This window comes from Cannabis sativa, chromosome X (genome assembly GCF_029168945.1).
Source record: "Cannabis sativa cultivar Pink pepper isolate KNU-18-1 chromosome X, ASM2916894v1, whole genome shotgun sequence".
In the NCBI taxonomy this organism is placed as follows: domain Eukaryota; kingdom Viridiplantae; phylum Streptophyta; class Magnoliopsida; order Rosales; family Cannabaceae; genus Cannabis; species Cannabis sativa.
In genome coordinates this window covers 77,718,149-77,731,395 of record NC_083610.1, presented here as the reverse complement: position 1 = coordinate 77,731,395, position 13,247 = coordinate 77,718,149, and the positions used below count along the sequence as shown (strand labels likewise).

The 13,247-nt window shown below is 30.8% G+C and overlaps 1 protein-coding gene across 6 annotated transcripts; it reads right to left on the bottom strand.

Moving 5' to 3' along the window:
* Positions 1-1,034: 1,034 nt before the first annotated feature.
* On the bottom strand, positions 1,035-5,882 carry LOC115698404 (uncharacterized). Of its 6 annotated transcripts, none has more exons than XM_030625552.2 (7): positions 5,388-5,882; positions 5,224-5,272; positions 5,057-5,108; positions 4,014-4,177; positions 3,815-3,922; positions 2,802-2,983; positions 1,035-1,398 (listed from the first exon to the last, which is right to left on the bottom strand). In XM_030625552.2, exons 1-6 carry the CDS (start codon positions 5,747-5,749, stop codon positions 2,825-2,827), a joined length of 894 nt encoding a protein of 297 aa, XP_030481412.1. In that variant the 5' UTR covers positions 5,750-5,882; the 3' UTR covers positions 1,035-1,398; positions 2,802-2,824. The 6 variants fall into 6 exon arrangements, with proteins under 6 accessions (XP_030481412.1, XP_030481416.1, XP_030481411.1 ...); XM_030625556.2 differs by having other exon boundaries at positions 2,825-2,983; XM_030625551.2 differs by lacking the exon at positions 1,035-1,398 and adding an exon at positions 1,426-1,718.
* Between the last annotated feature and the right edge of the window lie 7,365 nt (positions 5,883-13,247).

Here is a 13,247-nt window from a genome sequence, read left to right as displayed (position 1 = left end):
GGATATTTTGTATTGATTTACGTACTTCCTTTATTAGTATCTCTGTTTTCTACTTCAGTTATACCAAATTCCCCGCTAGAAAGGACAAAAAAAATGTTTGCCTCACAAAAAAAATGTTTAAAACTACTACAGGCATTCAATATCACCGTGAAATATCGTATCATTATTAGCGCAAATTAAATATCATAAATCTTAAATAAAAAAAAAATCTACAGCTTACTAGAATGCTTCTGACAATCCTATCTTATTTGTAAAATAATACAATATAAATAATTAATTAATTAGTTAAATATTTAAAAATAAAAATATATATTTTATTTTAATAATTATTATGAAATATAAACGCTAGTGATAGTATTATCCAGCAAAACTACTACTACCAAATAACAATACTCAACATATAATAAAGGGAGTGGCATTGTATTTCTATATAAATCAGTGGTGGGGATTGGAAATGAAATAGATTCTTACCCCTTATTAGCCTGACCTCTTATACTCTAATATCTCCAAGTATATATATGGACCACATTGAGCATTATATTAGTTTTTCACTTTCTATCGTCATAAACAACTTGCCCTTTTAATGATTATCTTAATCATGATAATGGAAAAAAGTAATTAACACCACAGCTGGCTTCTTAATAAAAACAAGCAATGAACAATAAAATATCCCTTTTGCAAATTGGCATGACAAAGGCTGCGTATATACTTACCTGTTTCAACTGCGACCCTTGTCTGTATTTGCATCTGAAGACCTGTTAAAGAAGCTCCAATGACCTTGGTAACATACGTTGGTTTTAGTCACTAGTCAAGTATTTTGGTGAGCAGGCACCAAAATTTTGAAGCTTTGAGATGATACTTATGGACTTTTTTTTTTAAATCACCCCAAAAAAGGAAGTAAATAGCTATGGAAATTTAGATGGGTTTAAGGTTTGACTTTAAAGCTGTTATAAAATAGAAGAAAGAAACAGTAAGAAAGTACTATATACAATACCAAAAAATTACACTCCAAAAGTAGATGCAAATTGACGTAATTCGAAAGTATTAAAATACACACCTAAGGGAATTTATTAGAATATAGAATGTGTGAAATCATACTGTCTGCTTACATAAATTAAAGTACTTGGAAAGAAGAAAAAATGGCAACACTTGTTTTGTAAGTTTCTTCTCAATTATTATGTGATAACAATGTCAAAACCGACTTAATATGTATGGCCAAATATTAAAATCACATCAGCTGATGCAAAAAGTAGGCAAAATTTGAAACACTTGACACCATTATTGTCAGGCAGGAGGATTGCTTATTTTATCAGGAAAAAATTGCTGTTTTCATTATGACAAATCCTATACGATTGCCCCTTTGTAGCATCCCCTTGAGTCTTTCCCCTTTATTCTTACCTATCAATATCATCGGTTCAACATTCAAGCATCATAATAATAATTATATTAATAATAATAATAACAACAACAATAATAATAATAATAATAATAATTTAATTTATTATATGGAAACAGAAGAGATCACACATTAATGAGAATGAGAACAACAAATAGTTAGGGGTAGGTTTGTCTTTTGATGTAATAATCGACTTGTTTATGTCGTTGTTTGGGTCATTTCCATTGTGAGACTGTTGTTTGGATCATCTTCGTTTTTGTGTAGCTTGTTTTGCCTGACTTTTGGGACTTTTGTCCGTCTAACCATTTAATAAAAATCTGTCCTTCAAAAAAAAAAACCAATAGTTATTTTATTTCTCTTCCTTGCATCAAAGAGTGACCCAAAAGAATAGGAGCAAATTTAATCACGATAATCATCCTATTACTATTATTATTGGTACACCTATAGTCAGACTATAAACTAAACGACAACTACACCATTTTTCATATTAGGGTTCAAATTCTACCTCGCTTACAGGCTCATATTAGAATTTGACTATTTGAGCCCAAATCACCTCATCTCTTTGTAGATACTACGCTAATGTACAACTTTTTATTAAATATCAAAACTTACATTTTGAACTTGTTTTCTCACTTTTTTAACAATATTAATGTACACTAATTAAAACTTATAATTAGAATAAACCCACTCCACACTTCCATCTTCACACACTAGCATTGATTTGGTAAAGTGACTGATAAATAAATAAAAGATTAACGCTAAGGGGGGCACCTTAAGGTGCACAACTGCCCAACAATACATAATATGACATACCCTTATCACTATAGGTGCAATTGGATATCAAGTCTCACACTTTTTAATATTATTAGGTAATGTTGGTAATTGGTATCGTTAATCACTAATGAAGTAATTGGCCAAAAAAAAAATCTACTAATAAAGTGTCACTTCGTGTGGTATTTAGATACTTTAAAGATACCTAATAACAGCTCTATATATAAAACCAGCCCCTTTTTATTCCAAATTTCCTTTTGTAGCTGTCTGTTTATCAGTTAATATTAACACCTAACTATAGTGGCAGCAGAATTTTTTGTGACGACTTTTAAAACATCAACAATCTCCTTCAAAAATGCAAAATAAGAGTGAATGACAAAATAAAGATGCCATCGGAATAAAATTCAAGGTTAAAAGCTGAGACTCAAATAAAAACCTGACCTAATACCATAGAAACCAACTCCTATACCCAATACTTGCAGCACAGAGCCAAATGCATTTGCAAATAAATAGTTATTTAGTTAGTGAGAATTTAACACTTTGTTGTAGTTTTTTCAGCTATAATGGAGGCACAGTGTAAGTTTGTAACAGATGCATCGTTTCAAATTAATAATTAGTAGCACATAGAGAATACCATTTGGAGTCTCAATCACATACTCAGGCACTCGGCATTTGCTTCACAAGTACAAGAAGGAAACGCTTGAGAGATCTTCTAGCGAGCAGAATCGCGGCATCTATTTCCCCCTTATTTTCCTCAACAGCATTCTTGAGCTTTTCTTGAGATTCGTGGACTCTTCTAACAAGTTTACGCAATTCCTGTGTACAAACTGGTAATATAAGTAACAGAGTGCATGAAATAAATAATTAATCTTTCTCACGAATCACTCGAAAAGACCAATGAAAAATAGAAATTATCTACCACAAAGAACCAGTGAGAAGAACCTCCAAACTCAGACAGAAGAAAAGGAGGAAACAATGGAACACAGAAATATACATCCTTTCTACATACAAGGCAGGACAAACCCTAGTCTAATTCCCTATAAGTTGCTTAATACACTCTCAAAGCTCTCTCACCCAAGAAGGGTAGTCCAAATAGTCAAACATGTGGTTTGCCCCACAAGGTCTGAGGTTCGAGTCGCTCCTGAATACTTATATAGAAATTGCTATAGTTTCATGGTCCCAAATATTGTAGGGGTTTGGTGGGGATCCTAATTTCCAAAAAGAAAAAGCTCTCACAAATAACAAGAAACTCACCAAACAAAATGATTCAGTTTTCAACAAGTTTTCCCAGGAAACAATCAATCCCCAAGTCCCAGATCAAACCCTGTTCACAATCTAACGAATACAGAGCTCTCAAGTATGACTAACTTACAATATACAACTCAATCAGCAAGCTAGCTATTATTGCAAAATGTCAAACTGCAGCCTTTAAACTAAAACAATTTACAAACAGATCCTATCTAATCTAATTCCAGATACTTGTTCCTTGGATGAGGTCCCCTAAACATCCAAAAATAAATACACAAGATAAAAATTTTACATTACTAACCAACCAGCATATGCTTATTAACTTCAAATTTAGATAGTTATCAATGATGCAGAAGATACTTTTATCACATGAAAATCATATCATATTATACAACTCACCTGACGATCAAAATCAACACTGTGAATTGAGTAAACCTCATTTGTTATCTCAATGTCTTTATTGACTAAGCCATCCAACCATCTGGTTGCTATATCAATGTGAAATTCCTGCACCAGTGCTTGAAAAATCAAATGAAAAGTTTTGTTTTTGCAACCCTAATGCTGGAAATAAAATAATATAGAATAGTATATAGCCCACCTCCACGTCCTCTTCACTATCAGTTTCTTCATACACTTCATCACTATCTTCATCGTTCATTGTCCTTGAACCAACTAATATCTGTAGCTTACTATGGTCACCATCTTTTGTAGCCTGAATTAATGTATCCATCAACTCTGGTTCTACCTCGCGTAGTAGTTTTCCTAAATCCGTACATTAGATTATAAGTATTGAGATTGGTATGGTTAAGTGGTATTACAAATGTAAAATATATATTGATTTCACATAATGGTGAGTGAAATTTGACCTTTTGTTGTAGGAATTTGAAAAAAAAAAATTAGGATCAGAAGTGATACAATAAAGGATTGAAGCATGCCCAAAAAGTTCGGGAGCATTGGAAGTGTTTAAAGTCACTTTTTGAGAAATGGATGGCTCTAGAGGCCTGTCGTTTCCTAGAAGGAAACGCGTCGCACACACGCAAAGAAGGCATGAGAAGCGCGTCACCTGTCGTAGGACAACGCATTGCCTGGCATACGACGTGTTGCCTGCTGCGTTCGTACAGCTTGAGGTTTTTGCCCCAAAAAGTGCCTTTAAGAGGTCTAATCCTATTGGTTGGATCTAATGAACATATATTACAACGTAAAAATGGCTTTTAGAGTTGAGAACCTTGATCACACATTTCAATTCTCACTCTCTAGCCTTCTAAGATCAACATTTTCTCCAAGAACTCATCAAGAAGTATTTGAATCGGTGAGTTCAAAGACTTGTGGTATCCCACTTCTGAAGTCTAAAGCATCACCCTAGGATTTGTAATGGAAATTTAGGACAACGAAATTTACTTAATGTGCAAACATAAGGTCGTATCTCTCCAAACCCCAGCTTATAATTTAGTTGATAAAATTTGTGTTAGCAAATTCAATGATATAATGCATACTTTATAACTCAATTTAAGACAGAGTGATGATAATACTACGATAATCTTAGTTTTAAATTCCTAACTTCTCAATTAATGTTCTGCTAAAACAATGTCACCTGGAACATTCTGTATGCACAAATCAAAATTCAAGAAGGAAAATGAATACCAACGTAATTGAACTGCCTTCGCTTTCCTTCTCGGACATCAGGACCCAATTTCTGAGACAAAACATCAAACACCTTAGCTACAAACTAAAACCGCTACAAAAGCTATCCAAATTCTCTATTAAAACTAATAGACTAATCCAAAAAAGAAAACAGCTTATAAACGCACCTTGGCCAGCTTTAGGGCTTCAAACACATCGTTATCAAGAGAAGCCAGACTGCAATCCCGATTAAGGTAAAAGTAAAAAACTCAAATGCACCAAAAAAAAAAAAACGCATGCAATATAATAAAGTTTTTCGGAGATTTCAGATAGAAACAGAAGCTTGAATCACCTCAGGATACGTTTAATTTGAGGTGTGGAGAAGGAAGCGAGCTCCATTCCCCAACGCACAGCGCGCTGAGCTTCGCGCTTCAACTGGTTCCGGCTCTTGGAACCATCGGATTCCGAACCGCTTTCGTCTTTTTCAACCTGAAGATCAGACGGTGCCGGGGACTTGGGCAATATAAGGCCGCCTGATCGACGGAGGTTGTTGCGGCGAGCGGAACGCACTCTAGTTGATGCGAAACGATGAAGTGTTGTTTTGGTGTTGGGCGGTAGTGAATGTGAGAATGGAGAACGATGGTAAGCCGCAAAAGCACAGTAATGGTCCTTGAAAATCGGCCATTGTCGTACGATCCTACCCAGTTGAAGCATACTCAACCTCAACTCTCTCTACTTACTCACTACTCCCCCCGTTTCGCTCTCTTTTGTCGCGCTCTTTTTATTTCTCGTTTTTATTTTTCTTTTCTTTTTAATGGAATCCTATCTCCGTTGAAGATAAAATTTACAGAAAGAAAATATTTGGGCCTGGGTTGTATATAGCATTTGAAGTTAGTGGACCTTGTACGGCCCTGGACTTCTTTCTACGTTATTTTTTTTTTTACTTTTATACTGTTAGGCGGTATAATTTATATTTATACTGTATAATTTATAACTTTTATACGTTGGGCTTCAAAATGTATTTTCTTATCACTTTAAAATGTGTGTTTTTTTTTAAATTATAAAAGTTAATGGGAAAATTAGTTGTCACGTCAATCAGTCACATATATATATTTAAAAAAAAACTAATTATAAAATTTTTTATTGTATTGAAAAAAGTTTTGATGTGATGTATTGTCACTTTTGTGATTTTTTTTTTTAAAAAAATATAATCATGAAAAAATTTAATTTCTACACGTTATTTTTTTTTTTTGTAATGTATAATAACTTTCATTATTTACCTCATTCTTCATTTATATATATATATATTTTTTCATTGTGTTTGGGCTCTCTCTCCACTATTCACCTTCTTCTTCATTTTTTTCTTTTCTTTTTCTCAAGTCTACAACATTATCCAAATAAAAGCTAGTAACAAAAACAACAGCATGTTAAAGAGGAAGAAGAAGAAGAAGAATCGGGAAAGATAAGAGTGTGGTTGTGTGTGTGAGAGAGAGATAGAGAACTTGCTCTGTGATGAACTTTTTGTATAAATCTTTCAAAAACTTCCACTAAGTTTATGTCATTCGGTGTCTTTGATCTCAAATCGTTAGCTCCATCTCTACCGTACTTTCAAGTCCACCATCTTTCTCCAACTTACTCTTTTCTGTTGCTGGTTTGTTTTATTGTTGTTTTAAGGTTGTTTTAATGTTGTTTTCTTTCATTTTTTATCACATTTTTCAAAATATTATTATACTGGTATATTTTAAATAGTAATATGAAAATAATAAAATTTGTATGTAAGTTATTTTTTTCAATATCGTATACTCCAATATATGTTCAGTTTTTCTCCGCTGTTCCACTGGTGTTTTTTAGTTGTTCTGCTTCTTTTTATTTTTGATGTTTTCTCCTGTATGTTCTCTTGTTGTGACTCAGCTCCCTACATTTGTTGCATTTGTTATGTTGTTTCTTTTCCCAGCAAGCTTCCATCCTCGTTTTTTTTTTTTTTTTGTCTTCTAGATTTCACCACTTTAATGGAAGGTAAGACTATTACTGTCTATGATTTTTTCATTCTATATTTGCAAGAACTTTCTTTGTTAATTTTGTGCACAAAGAAAGTTAATTTTTTAATCATTTTTTTCTTTTATTTTTTTTATTTATTTTAGTGTTGTTTTTCATGATTTATTTAGCTATTTTTGTAGTTTTTTTATTCTGGTTCTCCTATAAATACATTTGACGAGCTCACTCATAAGAGAGTTTTGAGGTGTGTGTTTCTTTTATATATTTTTAAGTAGTTATATTTGCTTCATTTGTTTTTGTGTTGTTTCAGTGTTGTTGTAGTAGTTTTTTTTTATTATAATTTTCTAGAAATAGACTTGCAAATATAGTTGATTTTGCATCTGGTGTTGAGGTTGTGCAGCAGATTGTTTGTTTTTTTTAATCATTTTTTTCTTTTGTTTTGTTTGATTGTTTTAGTGTTGTTTTACCGTTGTTTTGCCATGATTTTTTATTTGACGTCGATTTTATTACTTTTGCTCAATCTTGTCGGAATTAATGGTTATTTTCCGGTTGTCCTGGTGTTGTTGTGGTGGTTATGTCTGTGGTTGTGAAAGATGAAGGTCTCATACTTTTATTTTGGTATTTACAGTATTAAAGAAAAAAAATGAGATGACAGTATAAATGTTATTTCTGCCGTGTCGTAGTAAAATTGAAAAGTATTACCCCAAATCTAGTATTTTTGTAAAATGCCCATTTTTTTTTCTTTTCAAATGGTATGATAATTTCAAAAAACAAAAAAAAAATAAAAAACAAAAACAACAAAAAAAAAATTACAAAAATATGGTCAGTACAAAGTTTAATATTTATATGGTTTTTATATTTTATTTACATAAAATACGATTTTTTAGTATATTTTTAGGTTAATTAGTAATTTTTCTCCCTGAACTTTGACATGTAGTAAATCGTGCCCCCTAAACTTTTTTGGCCATTAAAAATTCCCCCTGAACTATTGAGAATGTTAAATTTAAGGACTTTTGTCTAATTTCATTCAATTTTACTGTTTTAGTGATTGTTTATGTACTAAACCATGCTCCCCAAACTTTGATATCTACCAAATCATGCCCCTCAAACTTTGATATGTACTAAATCATGCCCCTTGAACTTTCATCCATGTTAGATTTTTTTTACTAAAATTAGACAAAAGTCCTTAAATTTAACAATCTCAATAGTTCAAGAGGAATTTTTAACGGCCAAAAAAGTTCATGGGATTTTTACAATATTATACCTAAAATTGATTTTAATTTTAAAAATACCTTTAAGAGAATTATTTGCACAAATACCGTTGTGCCACGTCAGCATGTATACCGAAATTCAAAACAATTGCCGAAATTAGAAAAAACTGAAAAAAATGTCATTTCTAGAAATTTTCGCTTTTTTTGAGTTTTGAAAAAAGAACCTATTTAGTTGCTTTTGATGTGAATAATATATCAATTAGTTACTTTTCTATTAAAAATTTTATTTCAGAATTTTATACATATATAAATAATAAAAATAACTATTTTAATATGTGAAAAACATATATTTTTTTGTCTCCAAAAAAAATAGACTACTATTAGAAGAAACTTCTTTGTTTCTTTTTTCTATTTTTAGACTATATTGTGTTATTTTATTATTTAAGATACCTTGAGGTTGCTTTTTTTAATGTAACTCATATTTCAGATACTATTCACTTTATTTATAAATAATTTTATAAATCTATTTAAATAATTTTATAAAAATAAGTTTATTTTTATTTAATTTTGTAATGTTTAAATAGAAAATTTAAAAAAAAAAAATAGTAACTTATTAAATTGTTTGATACATTAAATTTTATTTAAATTTAACAATTATTTATTTATTAACAAAATATTAAAAAAAACTTAAAATATTTAATAGAAAAATAGAAGAATATAGAGAATGTTTGATAAGTTTATAATCATTATTAAAAAAAATAACTTTATATGTCATGAGCCTCATAAAGACAAAAAAAAATAATTAGTAAAAAAAATGTGTAGATGAAGCCTTGAAGAGAGTTACTAAAGTATATTAGTATATGTGTTAACCTATTTTAAAAAATCACAAGTTTTTAAAAAAAATCACCGGTACAAAAATAAATGGCAATATATTTGTAAATAATTTAGTTGTAACGTGGTATAATTAATATTTTTTTTGAGAGATTTTTTATATTAATTAAATAGAAAAATCAAAACTTAAAAGTTACCTTTATTTTAAATACAAATGATTAATGGTGTAACTAAAAATATTTTTTAAACTTTTTAACTAATAATTAAAAAAAAAGTGAGAGAGAGAATGTGTATAAGAAATAGACCAAAAAAATCCTAATGGGGCGTGTTGAAAAGATATAAAGAAAAAGGGTGACCACGTGTGTATAATAAAGAAAAGGGCTAATATTTAAAGGTAAGTTGTTCTGTATCGGTATACGTGTCTAAAATAAATAAAAAGGAACACGGTATTTGAAACAATAAAAAAGCTGACAGTAATTATGCAAATAATTTAATATTTCCGTTGTCAGACGCAAATAACTCTATATATATAGTATAGGGTGCACTCTTAATGGGTATTACCCATGAATGGGTAAAATTAGAAATTTTTGAGTTTTTATGCTTAATTTTTCTATCTAATTAAAAAAAAATCTCTCATTTTTATATCATATGGGCTGAGATTGTTCCATCGGTAAAAAAAAATTAAAAAAGTTTTTTAGCAAGAAAAATAAGAAAAGAAAAAGTTGAGTTTGAGTTAAATATTTTTGTATGAATATATTTTTGATATAGTGTAAAAAGAGATATATTTTGATATTTTTTTTAATTAAGTAGTTATATTAAGCATAGAAATTCAAATTTGTTATTTCATTATTCGTTATTAGATCAAAATTAGATGGTTTCAAATTTTTAAAATTAATATTTTTAGTTAAATTTGTTTAGTAACCATTCATGGTTAATACCCATTAAGAAGTGTTCTATATAGTATAATTGTGATTATATTTTTGTTCTTATACTATATATATACTTTTTGAACTATTGATCTATATGACTTTTAAAAGTTAAGAATGTGTAAAATTCATTTCTTTCTAGGTTATTAAAATTTCTTTCATGAAAAAAAAAAAAAAAATCTGACACCCAATTAAAAAAATTAACAACCAATCAAAATTAATTTTACTTTTTATTCTTTTAAAAAACTAATTTTTAATCTTCATCTTCTCATATAACCTATTTTTTCCATTTCCCCAATGCACGCAGCTGAACTTCACACTTCAACTGACCCGTCAAATTTAGAATTGCTTTCGTTTTTTTTCAACCTGTAGTTCATACAGTGCAGGGGACTGTCACTTATCGACGGAGGTTGTTGCAGCAAACGGAATGCAATCTACTAGAGCACACCAGCTCCATTAAATGAAAATCTTCCCAAAAACGGAAAGTCAAAATCTATTTAAACAGACAATCAATCCGTTCAAATAGATACAGAAAACCTAGACAATGTTTTAGCAAAATTTTCATAAATAAATAAGACAACTTTGACAACATTAAATCTCATAGCTGTACACGGTTTCTTGGTCAAGAAATCAGATCAAAAAGAATAAAATATGAATAAGAGTTTCTTTAAAAAGCAAAGAATAAAATCAAATATGATATAAAAGGAAAACACATATTTATTTCACCAAAGTCAAATAGGAATAAGATCTGATTTTGAAAAGTCTTTTCACACAAGAAAATGAAACCATATTTTTGAAAATAATGAATAAATACATAAGAACAATTTTGAAAATACCACAAATATTATTTTTTGTCTATTTTATCAAGTATGATAATAAAAAATTTTACAATCTCCCCCTTTGGCAATTTGATAGACAAAAATAAACTAAAAACCTGCAACACGCATGTTAGAGATAAGAAAAGAGAAAACTCCCCTACAAGCATGCATAACTTATAACAACCATGAAAATAAAACTTAACTCCCCCTCAAAATAAGAAGGTCCAGAGTTGCACAAATCAAAATATAACAGGTTTTTGAGTCTACTCTCCCCTTTGTGTCTTTCAAAGTAGCCAAAGTACCAAAAGCATAAACGAAACAAATATGCCAAACCTAAGACTAATGAAAGTATCAATGTTCTTGGGAATGGAGAACAAAAAGTTAAAAAGGACAAGAAAAACTAAGCTTCTGGGGCCTTAGACAAGGCTTTGAGAGCATCCAAAAGTGAACGTTAGAGTCCTTCAAGATTCATAACTCGATCAGTTAAGGCATCAAGAGAAGCTCAAACACCACAGAGTTCTTCTCTGACAGAAGCTGAAGTAGTTGGACGAAGAGCTTCTGCAGGAAGGTCATCCGAAGCAAATACTAGAGATTGAGTCTTGGATTTCTTGGATGATGAGGCTTCAACAGTATCAAGAATTGGTGCAGAAGCCTTGTTAGATGCAGCAGTGGAAGGAGCCACCAAATCCTCTTGCTCTATCTTGAGATCACTTTTCTGCATACTCAAAATTTTGTAAATAACTTGAGGAAAAGGAATATTCATATTTTTCTTGTTACCTTTCCGAAAACTAATGATTTGGTTAAAGATGACAGTGGCCAAATCAATATCATGTCCAGTTCCAACCTTGTACAAGAAAGAAGCCATATCAAAAGAGATGGTTGCAGTGTGAGAAGTCGGTTTCCAATTTGTTGTAGCAAACTTGTGAAGCACGACATACATGAAAGTGAGATTGGTGACCGAGATAACAGAATTTTGAGGCCACACCATCTTTTGACCCACAATCTCATAAAGAACCTCATCCTTGTCAACAGGTTCACTCTCCTCTTCATCTGGAATAGCAAGAGAAGGAAGATGCAATGCTTTTGCTACATCCTATGGAGAGAAAGAAAACCAATGACCTCTCACAAACACTTTGCAAAACATTTTAGAGTTAGAATCAACAATTTCATTATTGGCATAGAACTCTTTAACAATCCTATCCACATAACCAGAAAAATTAGCCAAAGAACCTACCCATTTTCTCTCTTGAAGAATGTTAAGAACACCATATAGACGTTGATCATTCAAAATATAATTTCTTTCAACAAGAAATTTTCTTTGTGCATAAATAACCATGTCTCGGGCATTATCATTATAGCAAAATAACAGAGAATGAGTTTTAAAGTGTGCACCTTTCATCTTTGGAGAAGATATAGGTCCAGTGACTGGTTTCTTGCCTTTACCCTTTAAAGACAATGGTGAAGTGACTGGTGCAGGGGCAACCATTGCTTCTGGAACAGGGGCAGCAACATCTTCAGACTCTGTTTCATCAGATTCTGATTCAGGATCAGCAGGAGCAGGAAAAGATTCATTAGACTCATCAATTTTACAAAATTATTAAAGCTCACAATTATTTTCTTACTTGTTACATTGGTACAAAATTACTTTATTATCAACTCAATTAATGATAAATTGACAATATCCCATCCTTTTACAGCAAAAAATGAAATAAAAAACAGTAAGAAATGACGAACTAGAAATAAAATTAGACCAAAATTATGTTATATTATTTATATATTAAATAAATAATATAATATTGTAATTAAAAATTGTTATAAGATATATTTATTAAATGAATAATATATACATTGTGTACATAATTTTGTAACATAAGAGATTTTACATATCATATAGTATAATAAATATATAGTTGTAATATTAAAGGAATTACATTGTGAAATAGAATCGTAATAAATAAATCAAACTTTAATAATATGTAAATAGTATAATTACATTTGGAGGCATACAAAGGAAGTTTCTAGCCATTAGAAATGGTCAAAATAACTATTCATTTCACATGTGAATGTTAGATTGGGGAACATCTCAGAGAGGAGATTTAAAGTTCCAAATTGGAGCTGAAAATACGAACCAGGCGACATGTCGTCTCTTATTTCATGGAGACAATTTCATCATGTTTCAACGTATTTTGAGAGTTCGTATATTTTGTTTTAGGTGACATGTTGTCTGGTACAAGGCGACATGTCGCCTGGAGCTCTTTCTGAGAAAAATGATGTGAAACTGAAAGCAGCCAATCGAAGAGGCTGCAACCTGATTTGCTTTGGGAATGGGCTCTTCAGTATGTGCGAGGACTAAAGGGTGAGTCTGAGCCTGGTTCTCAGGAGTCTCGAGGTCAATAGTCTGTGAGGCTCACTTTCTTATTGGCAGTTGTTT

Bases quoted from the DNA above. Each gene is read 5' to 3' on its own strand.
- LOC115698404 (XM_030625552.2), bottom strand. From the start codon at position 5,749: ATGCTTCAACTGGGTAGGATCGTACGACAATGGCCGATTTTCAAGGAC. The intron at 5,273-5,387 runs GTGATTCAAGCT...TCGGGATTGCAG, and splicing joins CAAATTAAACGTATCCTGAG to TCTGGCTTCTCTTGATAACG. The intron at 3,923-4,013 runs GTGGGCTATATA...GCACTGGTGCAG, and splicing joins ATAGTGAAGAGGACGTGGAG to GAATTTCACATTGATATAGC.